This window comes from Hyperolius riggenbachi, chromosome 2 (assembly GCF_040937935.1).
Source record: "Hyperolius riggenbachi isolate aHypRig1 chromosome 2, aHypRig1.pri, whole genome shotgun sequence".
NCBI classification, from domain to species: Eukaryota; Metazoa; Chordata; class Amphibia; order Anura; family Hyperoliidae; genus Hyperolius; species Hyperolius riggenbachi.
In genome coordinates, this window is record NC_090647.1 from 218,503,980 (window position 1) to 218,525,885 (window position 21,906).

General features: G+C 48.2%; 2 protein-coding genes across 2 annotated transcripts in view; one reads left to right on the plus strand and one right to left on the minus strand.

Moving 5' to 3' along the window:
• GABRA5 (gamma-aminobutyric acid type A receptor subunit alpha5) overlaps positions 1-21,906 on the minus strand; it is a 380,379-nt gene that overhangs the window by 286,614 nt on the left and 71,859 nt on the right. Inside the window, exon 4 of the mRNA XM_068268152.1 lies at positions 21,047-21,114. Within this exon, the coding sequence (XP_068124253.1) occupies positions 21,047-21,114 (68 nt within the window). The remainder of the gene's footprint in view (positions 1-21,046; positions 21,115-21,906) is intronic.
• Positions 1-21,906, plus strand: part of GABRB3 (gamma-aminobutyric acid type A receptor subunit beta3) — a 666,404-nt gene that overhangs the window by 205,006 nt on the left and 439,492 nt on the right. The window lies entirely within an intron of this gene.

Consider the following 21,906-nt stretch of genomic DNA (forward strand, 5'->3'; position numbering starts at 1 on the left):
TAAAAAAAAACGACGTGGGGTCCCCCCTCCCAGACCTCTTTAACCCCTTGTCCCCCATGCAGACTGGGATAGCCAGAATGCGGAGCACCGGCCGCGTGGGGCTCCGCACCCTGACTATACCAGCCCGCATGGTCCATGGATTGGGGGGTCTCGGAAGGGGAGGGGCAGCCAAGCTTTCCCCTCCCCCTCCGAGCCCTTGTCCAATCCAAGGACAAGGGGCTCTTCTCCACCTCCGATGGGCGGTGGAGGTGGAGGCCGCAATTTCCTGGGGGGGGGGGTTCATGGTGGCATCTGGGAGTCCCCTTTCTCCTGGGAGTCCCCCTCCCAGGAGAAATGAGTATAGAGGTACTTGTACCCCTTACCCATTTCCTTTAAGAGTTAAAAGTAAATAAACACACAAACACATAGAAAAAGTATTTTAATTTAACAAAAAACATAACCACGAAAAAAGTCCTTTAATATTCTTAATTAACCAATAATACTTACCTGTCTCTTTAAAAGCCAGTTCCCACGCAATATCCTCGGAAATATACTAATCAGTTACAATGTAACTGATCCAAGGACAAGGGGCTCTTCTCCACCTCCGATGGGCGGTGGAGGTGGAGGCCGCGATTTCCTGGGGGGGGGGGGGAGGTTCATGGTGGCATCTGGGAGTCCCCTTTAAAAAGGGGTCCCCCAGATGCCCACCCCCCCTCCCAGGAGAAATGAGTATAGAGGTACTTGTACCCCTTACCCATTTCCTTTAAGAGTTAAAAGTAAATAAATGCGGCGGCCGGCGGGTGAGCGGCGAGTGACGTCGGGTGCAGTGGAGTTACAAAGTAACAAAGTTGTTACATTGTAACAACTTTGTTACATTGTAACTGATTAGTATATTTCCGAGGATATTGCGTGGGAACTGGCTTTTAAAGGGACAGGTAAGTATTAATGGTTAATTAAGAATATTAAAGGACTTTTTTCGTGGTTATGTTTTTTGTTAAATTAAAATACTTTTTCTATGTGTTTGTGTGTTTATTTACTTTTAACTCTTAAAGGAAATGGGTAAGGGGTACAAGTACCTCTATACTCATTTCTCCTGGGAGGGGGACTCCCAGGAGAAAGGGGACTCCCAGATGCCACCATGAACCCCCCCCCCAGGAAATTGCGGCCTCCACCTCCACCGCCCATCGGAGGTGGAGAAGAGCCCCTTGTCCTTGGATTGGACAAGGGCTCGGAGGGGGAGGGGAAAGCTTGGCTGCCCCTCCCCTTCCGAGACCCCCCAATCCATGGACCATGCGGGCTGGTATAGTCAGGGTGCGGAGCCCCACGCGGCCGGTGCTCCGCATTCTGGCTATCCCAGTCTGCATGGGGGACAAGGGGTTAAAGAGGTCTGGGAGGGGGGGACCCCACGTCGTTTTTTTTTTATATTTCCCACACTCAGAACGAAGTAAGTAAAACTCTTCCCACTTGGGGGAATCTATGAAAATAAAACACTATTGTTACCTGTGCAAAAAAAACTGACATTTTCCGCATTTAAAAGACATTTTTGCCCTTGAAAGTTAAAAATCGATTTTCTCAAAAACTATAAGGTCTTTTTGAAAAAAAAAATTTCCTCTTATTCCCACTGATCCCCTTAATATACCCTGTGAATTTGGTGTTCCTAAATTTTAAGCAGGCTTTGCTATTAACCGTTAAAGTCGGCGGGTTTTTAAATGTATATATTTTTCCTTTGAAACTTTAACATCGATTTTCTCAAAAACTATAAGGTCTTTTTGAAAAAAAAATGTTTCCTCTTATTCCTTCTGATCTCCTTAATATATTCTCCAAATTTGAGGCTCTTAGCAATTAAGGGGGCTTTGCTATTAACCCTTAAAGTCGGTGGCTACCTAACATTGATCCATGCGTCAACTTTTCCGCTTGGCAGCATGACCGCATTAATTGCTAGTAGGAATTTACGCATAGGCCAATAACGTAACAACCTTAATTACGGTATTCTTACGCGTAATTGCTATGCGTAATTACAGACATGTACCGTAAATGAATGTCTACGCCGTAAGCATAATTCCGTAATGCGTAATAGCGTAAAATTACGCGGAATGATCCGTAAGCGTAGTTTTTTCCATTACGTACAGCACTGATACCAGTCACTGCATACCTTTCACTGCATCTGTGTGACCGCACGCTGTTTTATATACCAGTCACTGCATATCTTTCACTGCATCTGTGTGTGTGACTGACCGCACGCTGTTTTATTTACCAGCATTCATTTTCACTGGACCTGTGTGACTGCACATTGTTATACCAGCAGTCACTGCAACCTTTTCACTGCACCTGTGTGACTGCACATTGTTCTACCAGCAGTCCCTGCATACCTTTCACTGCACCTGTGTGACTGCACATTGTTATAACAGCAGTCTCTGCATACCTTTCACTGCACCTGTGTGACTGCACAATGTTATACCAGCAGTCACTGCATACCTTTCACTGCCCCTGTGTGACTGCACATTGTTATAACAGCAGTCTCTGCATACCTTTTCACTGCACCTGTGTGACTGCACAATGTTATACCAGCAGTCACTGCATACCTTTCACTGCATCTGTGTGACTGCAAACTGTTTTATATACCAGTCCCTGCATACCTTTCATTGCACCTGTGACTGCACATTGTATTATACCAGCAGTCAGTGTATACCTTTCACTGCACCTGTGTGACTGCACATTGTATTAGTCAAGTCCATGCATACCTTTCACTTCATCCCCCCCAATATGGACAAAACAACAGGCAGAGGCAGAGGAAGAGCCAGGTGCTCCACGCCTAGCTGCCTCCTCTAAGTAGCGCCAGTGTATTTGCATATTGTATACCTGCTAGGCTCAGGTGTCTTTCTCCGTGCTTTGCTCTCTTGGCTCCTTACGCCGGCTGATGCCTCACAGAAATTGTCAATTCGCTTTTTTGGCCTGACGAAGGGCATATTCAGCCTAAAATAGACCCGTGTCATTGCCAATTCAACCATTATGCCAATTCTACTAATATGGTCCTTTTTTCTGCCAGCCAAACAATTTCAATAAGCCTTTATTGAGCCTCTTTATTCAAGTTACACAGATTTTTTTCATGTCAAGTTGTGTGTTTTGTATCAATAAAGTTTTTGTACTATCTTTGAGACACTGCATTTTTGCACAATTTTTTTGATATATTACATAAAGTCCAGTACTTATTGCAACAGCGGCAGAACCAGAGGCAGGCCTTCTGGCAGGTCTGTTTGATCCATGCTGACGGGATTTTGTGCGGCCCTGGACCAAAGTACAGTGTTCACAAGGCACGTGCCATCAACTCCCAAGATTGTAAGGACGTAGTTGACTATTTAACACAGAACACCTCATCTTCTGCAGCCACCAGCACTACTACTAGCACCATATCCGCTCCATTTGACACTTCGCAGGAGTTATTTGGTGGGGAATTAACTGATTCACAGCCATTATTGTTACAACAAGATGAAGGCACCAAGCAAGTTACACCACCTCATATGTCTGAGTTAGGCGTCAGTATGGACATAAGGTGTCGAGGATGATGAAGTACCTGTTGTTGGTGCAGTTTTGGAGGTGTCTGATATAAGCAAACTGTGGAGTATGATTATGATGATGACGATGATGATGATTCTGCCATGAATGTCAGGTGGGATCCCAATAAACATGGTGACCAGGGGGACAGTTCAGAGGGGGAGTCAGAGAGGAGTAGGAGGAGACAAGGTGCTGAAAGAAGCAGGGGGAGCTCGTCGTCAGAAACAGCTCTTGACTGTTTCCGGCGGCATGTATCACCACCTATGGACAGCCAGCCAACGTGCCCTTCAAGGTCTGCTGCTGCCGCCACCACCACAGTGCCATCACCCCAGGGCTCAGCTGTATGGAATTTTTTTTGTGTCTGCCTCAGATGACAGCGATGCCATCTGTACTCTCTGCCACCAAAAATTGAGGCGTGGAAAGACCAAGACCTGCGTAGGGCCAACTGCCTTACGGAGGTACATGATGAAAAAGCACAAACGGCAATGGGATGACCACCTGAGGAAAAGCAGCACACAACAGCAAAGCCACCCTCCACCTCCTCTTCCTCCTTCAGGTGCAACATCTTCAGCCACTTTATCCCTTGCACCTTCACAGCCACCCTCCTCCACTCCACCTCTAACTTTGAGCGATTCCTGCTCCTCTGCCCACAGCAGCAGCTAGGTGTCCATAAAGGAAATCTTTGAGCAGAAGAAGTTAATGTCTGCCAGTCACCCCCTTGCCCGTCGTCTGACAGCTGGATTGACGTAACTGTTAGTTCGCCAGCTGTTACCATATCAGCTGGTGGACTATGAGGCCTTCCGAAAAACTTGTGGTGATTGGGACACCGAAGTGGAAGAGACCAGGTCGCAATTATTTCTCAAAAAAGGCGATGACCATGGATGCCTGGTCTGCAAAGCATGGTCAGGGCAGGTACATTACTTATGCGGCCCATTGGGACAACCTGGTGACCGCTGGCAAGCAGGGAGTACATGGCTGTGCAGCAGACCTAGTTGTGGCACCTCCACGACTTGCAGGCAAGCCTGATGCCACCTCCTCTCCTTCTCCTCCTACTCCTCCTGCTACATCCTCTTCGCTTTCATCCTCCTCCTCGGCCGAGTGGCAGTGCCACTCTACTGGTGCTGTGATATCCTCTCCAACTACACATCCCCAGCTCCCCAGGGCCTATGCTGCATGCCAGGTATAATGGTGTCATGCCACCTTGGACATGTCTTGCCTCAAAGTCGAGAGTCACACTGAAGCAGTTCTCCTGGCTGCTCTGAACAAAAGGTGGTTCAGTGGCTGACCCTGCACCAACTGGAGATTGGCAACGTGATGTGTGACGGCAGCAATCTCATTTCGGCTTTGAGTTTGGGAAAGTTGACACACGGATCCTGCATGCCACATGTGCTGAATCTAATAATGCTGAGATTTGTGGGTAAGTACCCAGGCTTACAGGAGGTCCTGAAGCAGTCCAGGAAGGTGTGTGGACACTTCAGGAATTCCTACATGGCCATGGCGTGCTTGGCCGATATTCAGCAGAGAAACAACTTGCCAGTGAGGCGCTTGATTTGTGATAGCCCGACTCGCTGGCATTCAGCGCTCCTCATGTTTGACCTCCTGCTACAACAGGAGAAAGCCATCAACGTCTATCTGTACACCTACGGTCAAAGGTCAGGCTCTGGGGAACTGGGGATTTTCTTGCCAAGGTACTGAACACTCATGCGTAATGCCTGCAGGCTCATGCGTCCGTTTGAGGAGGTGACAAACCTGGTGAGTCGCAGTGAAGGCGCCATCAGCGACTTGATCCCATATGCTTTCTTCCTGGAGTGTGCCGTGCATAGAGTGGTGGATCAAGCTGTAGAGCAGCATAAACAGGAAGAGGAGGAAGAGTTGTGGGAACCATCACAACCAGAACAAGATTTGTCACCGACTCATCAACAGCTGCGGCAGCATAGAAGAGGGGGGAGGAGGAAGAGTCATCTGGGGAAAAGGAGTCAGATGAGGAAGGTGGTTTTTTTTGAGGAGGAGGCGGAAGAACAAGTGCAGCAGGCATTGCAGGAGGCTTGTGCTGCTCACCTTTCTCGTGGTATTGTTCGTGGCTGGGGAGAGTAGGAGAACTTACCTGACATCAGTGGTGCTCAGCAGAGCTCGAATATTCGAGTAGCTCGAATATTCGAGCTCTTTTTCAGCTATTCGAGCTCGGTATTCGAGCTCCGAATAGCTGGAGCTATTCGAATGGGCTATCCGAGTACACTCGAATAGCCCATTCACTATTCGAGCTATTCGAGCAACCCGGCGCTATTCAAGCTCGGTACCGAGCTCGAATAGCGTCATAGCCCAGATTGATGTCCTTAGAGCCAATCAGAGGGCTCCCAGGCCCTCTGACGGCAGCCAATCACAGAGGGGGACCCTGGCCAGCCCCTACCCTATAAATAGCGGCCGCCATGTTCCGTTTCTCCGTGCTTGCCTGAGACTTGTACAGAGAGAGAGTTGCTCCTTTGTGCTTTGGCTTAGCAAGAGCTCTATTGTGGTCATTTACCTAGCGTTTTTGCTCACATACACCTCCTATACACACCTATATTGTTGTTAGTTATTTAGACATTGTATTTTAGTTAGTAGCTTGTGTGTTACATTAGAGACAGGCAGCTGCTGCAAGCTTACAGGTTTAGGCCTCAGGGGGGCCTTGCCTCTGTGGGCAGCTGTCCTCTGTTTATTTCTCTCATCTATACCAGTATTTCTGCTGTCCTTTACTAATAGTATTGTAGTTATACTGTACTAGGAGTAGGACACTCACTGACTGTCACTGTTTATAGGCTACTAGCTAGCTCCTGCGTGTGTGCACTCACTCACTGTCTGTGTGTACACACACTCTATTTCCTTCTGATTACTGATAGATTATTGTTAGTTAGTTGTACTTACTTACTACTTACTCTTACTGTACCCGTAGGGACACTCACTGTCACTGTTCATATAGGCTACTAGCTCCTGCGTGTGCGCACTGCACTCACTGTCTGAGTGTACACACACAACACACACTCTATTTCCTTCTGATCGCTGATTGATTATCGTAATTAGTTAGTTGTACTTACTGTTACTACTTACTCTTACTGTACTAGGAGTCTAGGACACTCAGTCACTGTCCATAGGCTACTAGCTCCTGCGTGCGTGCACTCACTGTCTGAGTGTACACACACCCACACTCCATTTCCTTCTGATCGCTGATTGATTATCGTAATTAGTTAGTTGTACTTACTGTTACTACTTACTCTTACTGTACTAGGAGTCTAGGACACTCAGTCACTGTCCATAGGCTACTAGCTCCTGCGTGCGTGCACTCACTGTCTGAGTGTACACACACCACCCACACTCCATTTCCTTCTGATCGCTGATTGATTATTGTAATTAGTTAGTTCTACTTACTGTTACTACTTACTCTTACTGTACTAGGAGTCTAGGACACTCAGTCACTGTGTTCATAGGCTACTAGCTCCTGCGTGCGTGCACTCACTGTCTGAGTGTACACACACCCACACTCCATTTCCTTCTGATCGCTGATTGATTATTGTAATTAGTTAGTTCTACTTACTGTTACTACTTACTCTTACTGTACTAGGAGTCTAGGACACTCAGTCACTGTGTTCATAGGCTACTAGCTCCTGCGTGCGTGCACTCACTGTCTGAGTGTACACACACCCACACTCCATTTCCTTCTGATCGCTGATTGATTATTGTAATTAGTTAGTTCTACTTACTGTTACTACTTACTCTTACTGTACTAGGAGTCTAGGACACTCAGTCACTGTGTTCATAGGCTACTAGCTCCTGCGTGCGTGCACTCACTGTCTGAGTGTACACACACCACCCACACTCCATTTCCTTCTGATCGCTGATTGATTATTGTAATTAGTTAGTTCTACTTACTGTTACTACTTACTCTTACTGTACTAGGAGTCTAGGACACTCAGTCACTGTGTTCATAGGCTACTAGCTCCTGCGTGCGTGCACTCACTGTCTGAGTGTACACACACCCACACTCCATTTCCTTCTGATCGCTGATTGATTATTGTAATTAGTTAGTTCTACTTACTGTTACTACTTACTCTTACTGTACTAGGAGTCTAGGACACTCAGTCACTGTGTTCATAGGCTACTAGCTCCTGCGTGCGTGCACTCACTGTCTGAGTGTACACACACCACCCACACTCCATTTCCTTCTGATCGCTGATTGATTATTGTAATTAGTTAGTTCTACTTACTGTTACTACTTACTCTTACTGTACTAGGAGTCTAGGACACTCAGTCACTGTGTTCATAGGCTACTAGCTCCTGCGTGCGTGCACTCACTGTCTGAGTGTACACACACCCACACTCCATTTCCTTCTGATCGCTGATTGATTATTGTAATTAGTTAGTTCTACTTACTGTTACTACTTACTCTTACTGTACTAGGAGTCTAGGACACTCAGTCACTGTGTTCATAGGCTACTAGCTCCTGCGTGCGTGCACTCACTGTCTGAGTGTACACACACCCACACTCCATTTCCTTCTGATCGCTGATTGATTATTGTAATTAGTTAGTTCTACTTACTGTTACTACTTACTCTTACTGTACTAGGAGTCTAGGACACTCAGTCACTGTGTTCATAGGCTACTAGCTCCTGCGTGCGTGCACTCACTGTCTGAGTGTACACACACCACCCACACTCCATTTCCTTCTGATCGCTGATTGATTATTGTAATTAGTTAGTTCTACTTACTGTTACTACTTACTCTTACTGTACTAGGAGTCTAGGACACTCAGTCACTGTGTTCCTAGGCTACTAGCTCCTGCGTGCGTGCACTCACTGTCTGAGTGTACACACACCACCCACACTCCATTTCCTTCTGATCGCTGATTGATTATTGTAATTAGTTAGTTCTACTTACTGTTACTACTTACTCTTACTGTACTAGGAGTCTAGGACACTCAGTCACTGTGTTCATAGGCTACTAGCTCCTGCGTGCGTGCACTCACTGTCTGAGTGTACACACACCCACACTCCATTTCCTTCTGATCGCTGATTGATTATCGTAATTAGTTAGTTGTACTTACTGTTACTACTTACTCTTACTGTACTAGGAGTCTAGGACACTCAGTCACTGTCCATAGGCTACTAGCTCCTGCGTGCGTGCACTCACTGTCTGAGTGTACACACACCACCCACACTCCATTTCCTTCTGATCGCTGATTGATTATTGTAATTAGTTAGTTCTACTTACTGTTACTACTTACTCTTACTGTACTAGGAGTCTAGGACACTCAGTCACTGTGTTCATAGGCTACTAGCTCCTGCGTGCGTGCACTCACTGTCTGAGTGTACACACACCACCCACACTCCATTTCCTTCTGATCGCTGATTGATTATTGTAATTAGTTAGTTCTACTTACTGTTACTACTTACTCTTACTGTACTAGGAGTCTAGGACACTCAGTCACTGTGTTCATAGGCTACTAGCTCCTGCGTGCGTGCACTCACTGTCTGAGTGTACACACACCCACACTCCATTTCCTTCTGATCGCTGATTGATTATTGTAATTAGTTAGTTCTACTTACTGTTACTACTTACTCTTACTGTACTAGGAGTCTAGGACACTCAGTCACTGTGTTCATAGGCTACTAGCTCCTGCGTGCGTGCACTCACTGTCTGAGTGTACACACACCCACACTCCATTTCCTTCTGATCGCTGATTGATTATTGTAATTAGTTAGTTCTACTTACTGTTACTACTTACTCTTACTGTACTAGGAGTCTAGGACACTCAGTCACTGTGTTCATAGGCTACTAGCTCCTGCGTGCGTGCACTCACTGTCTGAGTGTACACACACCACCCACACTCCATTTCCTTCTGATCGCTGATTGATTATTGTAATTAGTTAGTTCTACTTACTGTTACTACTTACTCTTACTGTACTAGGAGTCTAGGACACTCAGTCACTGTGTTCATAGGCTACTAGCTCCTGCGTGCGTGCACTCACTGTCTGAGTGTACACACACTAAATTTACTTGTGATTACTACTGATTATTGTAACTGCTATTTGTACTTCCTGACTGTTACTACTTACTTACTGTACTAGGGGACACTCACTCAGTCACCTCACCAACCAACCCACTCCATTAAAGTACCCCACTTTTCACCCGCCCTTTTAAAAAACTTTTGTCTATACGCCCAAAACATTGAAGATGTCTGGAAGTGGCAGCCAGCGCGGTTTGGGCAAGGGGAAGGGCAGCAAGGGAATCAGGAGGAGAGGGAGCAGCATTGTGGCAAGCCGTGGCCGCGGGCGCGCCACCATGCACAGTTCCGCAGCAGCAGCAGCAGCGTCAGTGGCTAACATTCCTCCCATAGCCACTGGCCGTGGACGCCTTGGGCGCCGCCCAGCAGGAGCATCTGCAACTCACGCTGCAGAGACACAGCAGCAGCAGCGTGTAGCACCTGCTCCCATTTTCCTCCAGCCGGGTCGGAAACGTCCCATTGAGGAAAAGGATGCAGACACTGTGGTGCAACTCATGACGGAGGATGAGCAGCCCGCCATCAGCTCTGCATCCGAGGCCTCCACCCTCACCACCACCACCACCCTTGTTCGCAGCAGCCGCCCAGCAGGGTCTGGGGAGGAGGCCAGTTCACCGTCACTCGCCGACCTGTCATTCAGCAGTCTTTTGACCCCAGGCATCATGAGTAAATTGTCTGCTGTTGTTGGCGATCTTGAGGAGGAGATGCTGATGGGCACTTTGGGGGATGAGGGATTGGACAGCAAGACTGTGGCGACAGTCAAGCAGCCCATCCATGCATCAGGAGAGGAGTTTGGGGGGTCCTCATCCCAGCAGGACATGTTTCAGGAGGGGGAGGATGATGATGACCCGGTGACAGACAGAGACTGGGTGCCACCACCTCCAGGGGATGTCGTCCTCAGCAGCTCTGAGGAGGAGGAGGAGGATGCGCTTGTGGGCCTTGCAAGGAGGTGCATCATTGCAAGCATTGGCAGCGTCCCACAGCCTGCTGGTGTCTCAGGCTCAGCAGCAGCAGCAGCAGCATCAGCCAGTACCACCACCAGCCGCACCCAAGCCCCCCCCCCAACCACCACAGGGAGACAGGCAGCAGCGCTTCCATGCCGTAGGGGGAAGTTTCTGTCACCAATCTGGCGGTTTTTCACCATGCCCACTGTGTACAGCAAGTACGCCACTTGCAACCACTGTCAGCGGAAGTTGAGCAGAGGTGCAGACCCCTTAAAGTTCAGCACCAGCTCGCTCATCAACCACCTTGCGGCTAAACATTTCCACCAGCATGAGGAGTTCCAGAGGCTGAAGGCATCTGCTGCTGGCAGTGGCACCACACCCATCACTGCACAGCCTTCAGCAGCAGCAGCAGCAACAGCAGCCACCCGCCCTCCTGCTCCTCCAGCAGCACCAGCAGGAGTGCGGAAACGCACTGCTCCTCCCCCCTCTGCAACTCCTGCCGCCGACACTGAGGCCTGTTCTGGCAGCCAGTCCTCAGTGGCCTCCTCTGCTGTGTCTGCTGATTCCCGTGTCAGCAAAAGGCCACGCCAGAGCCTTTTGAGCGAGTCCTTCCAGGGGGTGGTTAGGGCTCTGCCTCCCAGCAGCCGTCGCGTGCGGCAGCTGAACGGCTTGCTGGCACGGGCCATGTGCTCCCAACTCCTGCCGTACACGCTCGTGCAGGAGGGGAGCGACATTCGTGCGCTGCTTGCTTGCGCAGCCCCAGACTGGCAGCTCCCCAGCAGACACTTCTTTGCCCGCAAGGCCATTCCTGCACTGCACCGCTTTGTGATGGCCAATGTGGAGCGAGGGCTGGAGCACGCGGTTGGTGAAAGGGTCCACGTCACCATGGACTCCTGGAGCAGCCGCTTCGGGACAGGCCGCTACCTGTCCTTCACTGTCCACTGGGTCAGCTTGGTGGAAGGGGGTGAGGATGGGAGAGCAGCAGCGGGCACAGCAGCAGCAGCAACACAGTGGGTGGTGCCACCCCGCAGGGTCAGGGGAACTGCAGCAGGTTCCTCCGATCCTCTGCCATCCTCCGGCACACCTGGCCAAACCCCCCGCCTCAGCAGCAGCGTGAAGGCCCGCCACTGCCAAGCGCTGCTGCACTTGGTCAGCCTTGGGAAGACCAAGCTGACGGCAACCCATGTGTTGGCCAAACTCCAGGAGCAGGAGAGGATTTGGCTGACCCCCAGAGGCCTCAGAGTCGGAGAGGTGGTGGCCGACAATGGGGCCAATCTGGTTGCCGCAATAGACAGGGGAAACCTGACCCACATCCCCTGTCTTGCCCACGTGCTGAACCTGGTGGTGCAGAAGTTCCTGCGCACCTACCAGGGGATGGGCGAACTGCTGGAAACGGCAAGGAATGTTGTGCGTCACTTCCGGCGCTTGGCTGCAGCCTGTGCGAGCCTGGAAGACGTGCAAAAGGAGCTGGATCTGCCACGCCATCGGCTGATCCTTGACGTTCCGACTCGCTGAAACTCCACCCTGGCGATGTTGGAGCGTCTGGTTGAACAGAGGCACGCTGTCAAACAGTACCTTGCCCTGGCCACTGTTTCCGCAGCTCAGAGAAGGGACAAGACCAGCAACATCCCGTCCATCGTCCCCGATGATGACTGGAGGCACATGCAGCAGGTGTGCTTAGTGCTGGCTCCCTTCCTGCAGGCCACAAACATGGTGAGCAGGGACCATGCTATGGTCTGCGAGTGGGTGCCCCTGGTTTCTCTGCTGAACAGGGCCCTCGATGCTTTGCTGGAACAGGGAGCGGCAGCCTTGGACCAGCAGGAGCGGCAACCAGCTGCGCAGTCCACCTCTGAGGGGGAGGAGGAGGAGGACTTGGTGGAGGTCCCTGACCTGGCTGCTGATGAGGGGGATCAGCACAGCGCAGCTGAGTTGGTGCGGGGGTGGAGAGAGGATGAGGCGGCAGAGGAGGAGGATGAGGACAGCACTGACGTCGATGTGCCAGCAGACGTGGCCCGCCTCTTCCCAATGGCAGCGCACATGCTGACGTGCCTGCGCAAGGAACCCCAGGGTGATCCAGATGAAGCAGAGGGAGGACATCTGGATCAGCATAATGTTGGACCCACGCCTCAAGGGGAAGTTGAGCCAGTTCCTGCCGCCTGCAGGAGGAGACCCAGCGCAACAAATAAGGAGCTTGCAGCAGGCCCTTGTTGAGCGCTTGGAGGAAGCCTTCCCCCAGCCTTCCACCCCCACTGTCCAGCAGCCAGCACAGAGGCAGCAGCAGGTGCCTGCATCCAGCAGCAGCAAGCGCCCCACAGACCTGCTGTCTCTCAGCCACGAGCTCTACAGGACTGTAGAGGCTCCGGCAGCAGTGACTAGAGAGGAGATGCATGCAGCAGCATCCTCCTCCGGTCACAGCCAGCGCCTGACCCGCATGGTGGCTGACTACATGGGGTCGTACAGCGGGCTTGACAGCGATGCCCCTGTTGATCCCATGGAGTATTGGGTCAAGCGCATGGAGATCTGGAGCGAGCTGGCGCAGTACGCCCTGGAAGTGCTGTCCTGCCCCCCTTCCAGCGTGCTGTCCGAGCGCTGCTTCAGTGCAGCTGGTGGCGTGGTCACCGAGAAACGCTCACGTCTGTCTCACAAGTCTGTGGACAGACTGACGTTTCTCAAGATGAACCAGGCGTGGGTGGAAGGCGAGTTCCTGGCCCCTGTTGTCGGCGAGAGGGGGACATGAACTGGCTGCCGGAACCATCGTTAATGTGCCTTACCACCCTTTACCACCTCCTGGCTCCTGCTCACTAAGCCAGCCTGGTTCACTTTGACTATTACGTCGCCTGCAGCCACACATTTTACACCTACAGTGGGCTGCTGTGTACTGCCCTTCTGCTGTCTGTCTGTGTTTCCCACTGCCAGGGTACACAGAATTACCTTCTTCTGCTGCCACTCTGCCACCAGCTATTACGTCAAACAATAGCTATATTGGTTGCAAAACCAAAACCAAACAAACCATTAAAAAGAAAAAAGGTTTAATTTTTCTGAGGTGCCCGGGTTGAAAACTGTGTTGTCCCAGTTGTGTATTGGACACAATGTGGGCTGCACGACCGCTGTCTGGGACCTCCTGTTGTGTTTATTTACAGCCCTGGTATCACCGCTAGGTACCAGGGCTATTATGTCACGCTGCCTACCTGCTGCCACACTCACACTGCTCCTCCATACCTCCTCCTGCTGCTGCTGCTGCTGTCTGTCTGTGTTTCCCACTGCCAGGGTACACAGATGATTTACCTTCTGCTGCCACTCTGCCACCAGCTATTACGTCAAACAATAGCTGCTCGCCTACTCCTCCATTCCTCCTCCTGCTGCTGCTGTCTGTCTGTGTTTCCCACTGCCAGGGTACACAGATGATTTACCTTCTGCTGCCACTCTGCCACCAGCTATTACGTCAAACAATAGCTGCTCGCCTACTCTTCCATTCCTCCTCCTGCTGCTGCTGTCTGTCTGTGTTTCCCACTGCCAGGGTACACAGAATTACCTTCTTCTGCTGCCACTCTGCCACCAGCTATTACGTCAAACAATAGCTATATTGGTTGTAAAACCAAAAACCAAAAAACCATAAAAAAAAAAAAAGGTTTAATTTTTCTGAGGTGCCCGGGTTGAAAACTGTGTTGTCCCAGTTGTGTATTGGACACAATGTGGGCTGCACGACCGCTGTCTGGGACCTCCTGTTGTGTTTATTTACAGCCCTGGTATCACCGCTAGGTACCAGGGCTATTATGTCACGCTGCCTACCTGCTGCCACACTCACACTGCTCCTCCATACCTCCTCCTGCTGCTGCTGTCTGTCTGTGTTTCCCACTGCCAGGGTACACTACACAGATGATTTACCTTCTGCTGCCACTCTGCCACCAGCTATTACGTCAAACAATAGCTGCTCGCCTACTCCTCCATTCCTCCTCCTGCTGCTGCTGTCTGTCTGTGTTTCCCACTGCCAGGGTACACAGAATTACCTTCTTCTGCTGCCACTCTGCCACCAGCTATTACGTCAAACAATAGCTATATTGGTTGTAAAACCAAAAACCAAAAAACCATAAAAAAAAAAAAAAGGTTTAATTTTTCTGAGGTGCCCGGGTTGAAAACTGTGTTGTCCCAGTTGTGTATTGGACACAATGTGGGCTGCACGACCGCTGTCTGGGACCTCCTGTTGTGTTTATTTACAGCCCTGGTATCACCGCTAGGTACCAGGGCTATTATGTCACGCTGCCTACCTGCTGCCACACTCACACTGCTCCTCCATACCTCCTCCTGCTGCTGCTGCTGCTGTCTGTCTGTGTTTCCCACTGCCAGGGTACACTACACAGATGATTTACCTTCTGCTGCCACTCTGCCACCAGCTATTACGTCAAACAATAGCTGCTCGCCTACTCCTCCATTCCTCCTGCTGCTGTTGCTGTCTGTCTGTGTTTCCCACTGCCAGGGTACACAGAATTACCTTCTGCTGCCACTCTGCCACCAGCTATTACGTCAAACAATAGCTATATTGGTTGCAAAACCAAAACCAAACAAACCATTAAAAAAAAAAAAAAGGTTTAATTTTTCTGAGGTGCCCGGGTTGAAAACTGTGTTGTCCCAGTTGTGTATTGGACACAATGTGGGCTGCACGACCGCTGTCTGGGACCTCCTGTTGTGTTTATTTACAGCCCTGGTATCACCGCTAGGTACCAGGGCTATTATGTCACGCTGCCTACCTGCTGCCACACTCACACTGCTCCTCCATACCTCCTCCTGCTGCTGCTGCTGCTGTCTGTCTGTGTTTCCCACTGCCAGGGTACACAGATGATTTACCTTCTGCTGCCACTATGCCACCAGCTATTACGTCAAACAATAGCTGCTCACATTACTCCTCCATTCCTCCTGCTGCTGTTGCTGTCTGTCTGTGTTTCCCACTGCCAGGGTACACAGAATTACCTTCTGCTGCCACTCTGCCACCAGCTATTACGTCAAACAATAGCTATATTGGTTGCAAAACCAAAACCAAACAAACCATTAAAAAAAAAAAAAAAAGGTTTAATTTTTCTGAGGTGCCCGGGTTGAAAACTGTGTTGTCCCAGTTGTGTATTGGATACAATGTGGGCTGCACGACCGCTGTCTGGGACCTCCTGTTGTGTTTATTTACAGCCCTGGTATCACCGCTAGGTACCAGGGCTATTATGTCACGGCGAGCTGCCTGCCTCATTGACTGCCTGCTGCCACACACTCATCCTCCTCCTCCTGCTGCTGAATTTACCTCCTGCTGTCTTTGTGTTTCCACTGCCAGGGAGCACATACAATGGCGCTTCCAACATGCGTGCGCCCACCAGCTATTTGTTACGCTCAAAAATAGCTGCATTTCTTTAAAAAAAAAATTGAAAAGAGAAATACGTGAAGAAGAAGAAGACGATATTGAAAAAGAAGGAGAAGGAGAAGATGAAGATGAAGAAGAAGATGAAGAAGAAGATGAAGAAGATGATGAAGAAGAAGATGAAAAAGAAGAAGAAGATGAAGAAGATGAAGAAGAAGAAGATGAAGAAGAAGAAGATGAAGATGAAGAAGAAGAAGAAGATGAAGAAGAAGAAGAAGATGAAGAAGATGAAGAAGAAGAAGAAGAAGAAGATGAAGAAGATGAAGAAGAAGAAGAAGAAGATGAAGAAGAAGAAGATGAAGAAGAAGAAGATGAAGAAGATGAAGATGAAGAAGAAGAAGAAGATGAAGAAGAAGAAGAAGATGAAGAAGATGAAGAAGATGAAGAAGATGATGAAGAAGAAGAAGAAGAAGATGATGAAGAAGAAGAAGAAGAAGACAATATAGAAGAAGAAGAAGAAGATATAGAAGAAGAAGATCTAGAAGAAGAAGAAGAAAGATAAAGAAGAAGAAGAACAAGTATATACAGTAACACTACTGAACAAAATTAAGGACACAACTTCTCTTTCCACCTTTTTTTTTAAAGGAACATCCCCACATAATCACTTGCTGTTGTTACTTGGAAAAAAAGATGTTTCTTGCATCATTCACCCTCAAAACAAGTGTTGGAAGCTATTTAAGGCCAATTCGAATAGTCAGCTCGAATAGTGAGCTCAAATACCGACTCGAATAGTGAGCTAGAAGTCCGAGGTCGAATCGAATAGTAAAAATTATTCGACTCGAATATTCGACTGACCTCGAATAATTTACTATTCGAATTCGACCAAACTCGAATTTTAAAAAGGGGTATTTGAGCATCACTACCTGACATCACTGAGGAAGAGCAAGAGGAGATGGATAGTAGGTCAGCATCCAATTTTGTGCAGATGGGGTCTTTCATGCTGTCCAGTCTGTTGAGGGACCCCTGTATAAAAAAACTCAAGGGGAATGACATGTACTTGGTGGCAAGGCTACTAGACCCTCGGTATAAGCACAACGTGGCGGAGATGTTTCCAAATTTACAGAAGGCCAAAAGGATGCCACACTTGCACAACAAGCTGGCAAGTATGCTTTACAGTGCGTTTAAGGGTGATGTCACACTCACAGCACAACGGAAAAAAGGTGCCACTGCTAGTAATCTTCCTCCTCCTCCCATGTCCATGCAGGCAAGGACAGGATGCTCTAGCGATCTTATGGTGATGCTGGACATGTGGACATTCTTTAGTCCAACGCCTCACCTTAGCCCTTCCAGATCCACCCTCCACCAACGCCTCGAACGGCAGGTAGCCTGGCCTTAAGTGTGAATGTAGACACTGTGTGCAGTGATGAACCCTTGGACTACTGGGTGCGCAGGCTTGACCAGTGGCCAGAACTGCCTCAAGCATCCTGTCAGAAAGGACCTTCAGCGCAGCTAGAGGCATTGTCAGTGAGAAGACAATTCGCTTAGGTCAAAAAAGTGTTCAGTACCTCACCTTTATCGGGAGGGCTGCTGCCTGCCCAAAGACTAAGTCTGTCCCCTTACACAGCATCTCTGCCTGCAGGCCGCGTGACTGCCTTCTCCGCCACCACCAACAGGGCCCAAGACTCAGGTGGATTCCTGAATTTTTAAGGCCGTTGCTTGCTAGCAGCAGCCGCTATAATAATTTTTCTGGTGCATGTGCATGCCTGCCTAATTTTTCTGGCTGCACTGCGGCTGCAAAAACAACCTTGCCGCGGTGAAGGGGCTTGCATGTCACAATGAAGAAATGACCAGCTATATGAGTGTGTTTGGGGACCACCTGGTCCAAGATAATAAGGTAGTTGCTTCATTGTGGACAGACCAAATTCAATCAGCTGGACACTCAGTCACTGTTGTTCTGTCATTGAGCTACCTCAGCCTGACCATATGGGCTTGAAAACCGCCATCGCCTGCACTCTCGCCATGGTGCGCACCAGTCCAGCATGGCCGTCACTACACAAACAGCTGTTTGCGGTGTGTTACACAGTGAGTTTGGTGTGTCATTGTGAAGCAGTACACTAATTACACTACCTGATTGATGTATACACATGCAAGATGTTTTAAAGTACGTTAGGTCTCCAATTTAGCATTGTAACGATTGTGGAATTCTCTCCGTGATCAGCGCACAAGACGTGCGCTGACACTGCGGAAATCCTCCACAAGCGTGTAATTTGAGGGAACCCAGCAAAAGGTGCAATGCACCTGTAGAGGGAAATTCCTGTCGACAGGTGGAGCTGTGGAGTGCAGAGGAACAGCTCCTCTGCCCTGCCACACACGCCAGACAGGAATTGCACGAAGGGAAGAAACGCAGGGCAAGATAGCCCTGAAAGAGAGAGATCAAAGCGACAGAGGGTATGTGTGTCCACCAAACTAGTCACCACCCTGCGACGATGAACACACAACCATGAAGACAAAGTGAGAAGGCAATCACCAGAGATGGGGATTGCTAACAGCGACACAAGACCGAATAAGCACAGATGAGGAATGTATGTATGTCCACCAATCTAGCCGCCACCCTGCGACGGCGGACACACAACAAGGGAAACCAAGTGAGAACACAATCGCAAGAGAAGCAATTGTGAAAGAGAGTGAGCACAGGGACAGATTGTATGTGTGTGCACCAAACTAATCGCCAACCCGCGACGGTGCATACACAACAGCAGATATGAAGTAGGAACGCAATCGCGAGAGATGCAATTGCCCGGGGTGACACAAGGCTACAGCAAGGCAGAGCACGAGAGTAGCAAAGGCACAGCAAAAGGTACAATGAGAAGATAAGGAAAATAACAAACGCTAGCTAAACGCGAACACTGCACTCATTCGCAACAGTGCACGCGTGTATGCGCTGTCTCCGCGTGTTAAGCACAACAGAGACAAGCACGCCTAACTAACCACCGACAGACAAACATGAAACAGAGGACGCGAGCGCTTGCTTAACGGTTACCTCACCGAGCCTCCAGCAAGCGTTCGTAGCAGACAAGACAGATACACGAAAACAGGAATAAGTGAGAGAGACGGATCCACAGCACTAGCGCAAGCCGAGGGCGAGACAGATTAGAGGAGATAGCTGGTAGCAACCGCTGCTCCATCTATACTCCAAGAACAAAGATCAGAATGACTTCCTGTCGACCACCGCTGGGACAGAACAATCGCAACAGACAAACCAAACAGATATGCAATCCTAACTGCACTAGGGAAACTGCCTAGTGCAGTTCCAGGAATTACTCTAAGCTAATCTTCAAACAATGAGCAAGGCTGACACTCCGGGAGTGTTCCACAGGACTAACCCTTATGACCAGCAAAGGACTCTGGGAAACATAGCTCTTTATACTGCCAGTCATCAAAGGAGGCAGGTAGGGGATTTGCATAACGAGTGTATGCAAATTCCTCAGCAGCAGAACAGACCAGAAACTTGTAATGGAAAGACGGGTCTCTCTTCCAGAGACCTGCAGCCCACAGACTAGAGGAATGGTCAAACAGCTGTCTGCCAGTGCATCCAGCTGAGCGGATCATTACAAGCATTCAATGTGATTTCTGCCCTTAATACCCTGCTCTGCTTCAAATCCGGAATTTTCCTGGGGAGTTTTGGCATGTATCCCACTCCGCCATGCCCCCCTCCAGGTGTTAGACCCCTTGAAACATCTTTTCCATCACTTTTGTGGCCAGAATTGTAGTTTTGAAAGTTCGCCTGCCCATTGAAGTCTATTGCGGTTCGAATGGCTCACGCGGACACAAACTTTTGCGGATGTTCGCGTTAGATGTTCACGAACCTAAAATCAGAGGTTCGAGCCATCTCTAAAGGTAAAATCGACAAAATTCTTCTATAACTGGAGAAATCCAATAGTAGAATATCGGTAATGGTATCAATTTTCTACTATAGCCTATTGTAACCTAACTCTCACATTCACCCTCCCCTACGTACACCAAATACTAGCCCCTCAACCAACACCTAACACCACCCCCTACCTATGCCTAGCACTAACTCCCCTCCCACCTGTGCCTAATGCTAGGTACACACCTTACAATTTTGTGTTTGATAGATGGTTTGATAGATAATTTCCAACATGTCCGATCTTATTTTCGATAAGTTTTCTGATTGATTCTTCATAGAAGTGAATGGAAATAGATCAGAAAAGATAACAGAATTGAATCAGAAATCGATCAGAGGGAAAATTGACCGAAAAAAAGCACAGTGTGTACCCAGCATTACACTAACATACCCCTGTTACTAAGGTTGTAGCTACTAATTGAAATTGATAATTTTGTCCATCCACTGCAAAATCATGCCACTGCTGCTGATGAAACCCCTTATTCAATCTATTCACAATAATTACACAGTTAACACCACCATGTAATTATTCTCTATGGGTTGCAAATGTGCGCCATAATAACCTCTCTCCCACTGCGCCACTGTTAGACTTACTGTATATACTCATCTACATGTGTGCAAATGTAGAGGTTATAAGCAAAACCCATATCTGGCAATAGGAGTTATTGTTGTTGTTGTTATTTACCCAGTTTCATTTTCTTTCTTTATAATGTCCCATTGTTGACTTTTATTTAAGGTAGAGCAGGCAATGCAATGTCTTTTGTCAGCAATACTACTCTTTGTTCTGAGCAATTAAGCTTAATTCTGATAACAATTGTCACACACACACATCTAGGTTGCATGGTGCATAAATGAAGATGTGCTGCTATAAGGTATGATTTGTGCTGTTGTGTTATTTTACTTGTGCTTTAAAGTAACCTGGTTGAATCAATGACAGAACTCTTTAACGTGAAAGAAAAGACTTTGGTTCTCTCTTTCTTATTGAGCAGTACTAAAAGTAGAGCCTTTGATTGGCTCTTTCTTATTCATCAATAGCACAAGCATAACCATTTCACTGTAATTTAGTTGAAGGCTTGTCTTTTACCTTTGGTAAATTATTAGGTTTACTTCGAGTAGGATATTCCAATTATTATAAGATCTATGCTCAATGATACATCTCATACATCATATACAAAATTAAGTCAGAAAATACTTACTGTTCTAAAATATAAGATTGTCACTATTATTTTTGTTTCTACTACTGCTTTTACTTTTTCAGTTATGTTGTGTTAACTTACCATTTCTGTATCTGAAACCGGTCCAAAGCTTGTAACATAAATGTCTGTTTTAACTTGTGTAATTCTCTCTATAAGAAAAAAAAAAGTGAAATAAGTGAAATGGTTATAGTAGAATTAAGACAGAATGGGCATTCACAAAATACATTTTTGTAGCATTTGGTTCCATGATATGTTCTTAAAGGAAAAATATTCACCTTGAATAAAATGTATAGTCCACCTGTAATGAATGTGTTAGATTCAGGATCCCTGATCACTAGTGATCTGCAGTATCACCAGTAATGCAGAGGCTAACTGATTATATGGTGATCTGCAGAATCACCAAATAATGCAGGAAATAGCACAGGAATGAACACACAAAAATACAATTCAAGATGAGAGAAGCTTTGTGGAAATATCCACCACACTCCGATTCCTCAGAGGTGTGGTTACCTCTGAATGGGAACCCCGTGTGTGAGATCCTCCAAGGGAAGCAGTGGAGGAGTCTCAGCCTCTAGTAATAATGGTGTACTAGAGGCCAGGCGTCTCAGAGAGGCGAACCTCTATAACGGAAACCCCTCAGTGGGAGACGAGCCACTGAAGAGAGGAAGGTCGGACAGAAATAGGTTCAGCAACGATACAGGCAGTGAGGTACAGAATCAGGAGACGGATATCAGAGTCGGAAACGAGCCAAGGTCAGCAGGAGATCAGAGAGACAAAGTACAATATCAGAAGGTGAGAGAATAGTCAAGAAACAGGCAAAAGTCAAATACAATGATATGAATCAGGCTAACTGCGTGTGCAAGTAACGGGGTCCTGTCGCACTTTACACACCGGGAACTGACTAAGGTCTGAACGCTAACACAGGGTGTCGCAAACACAGA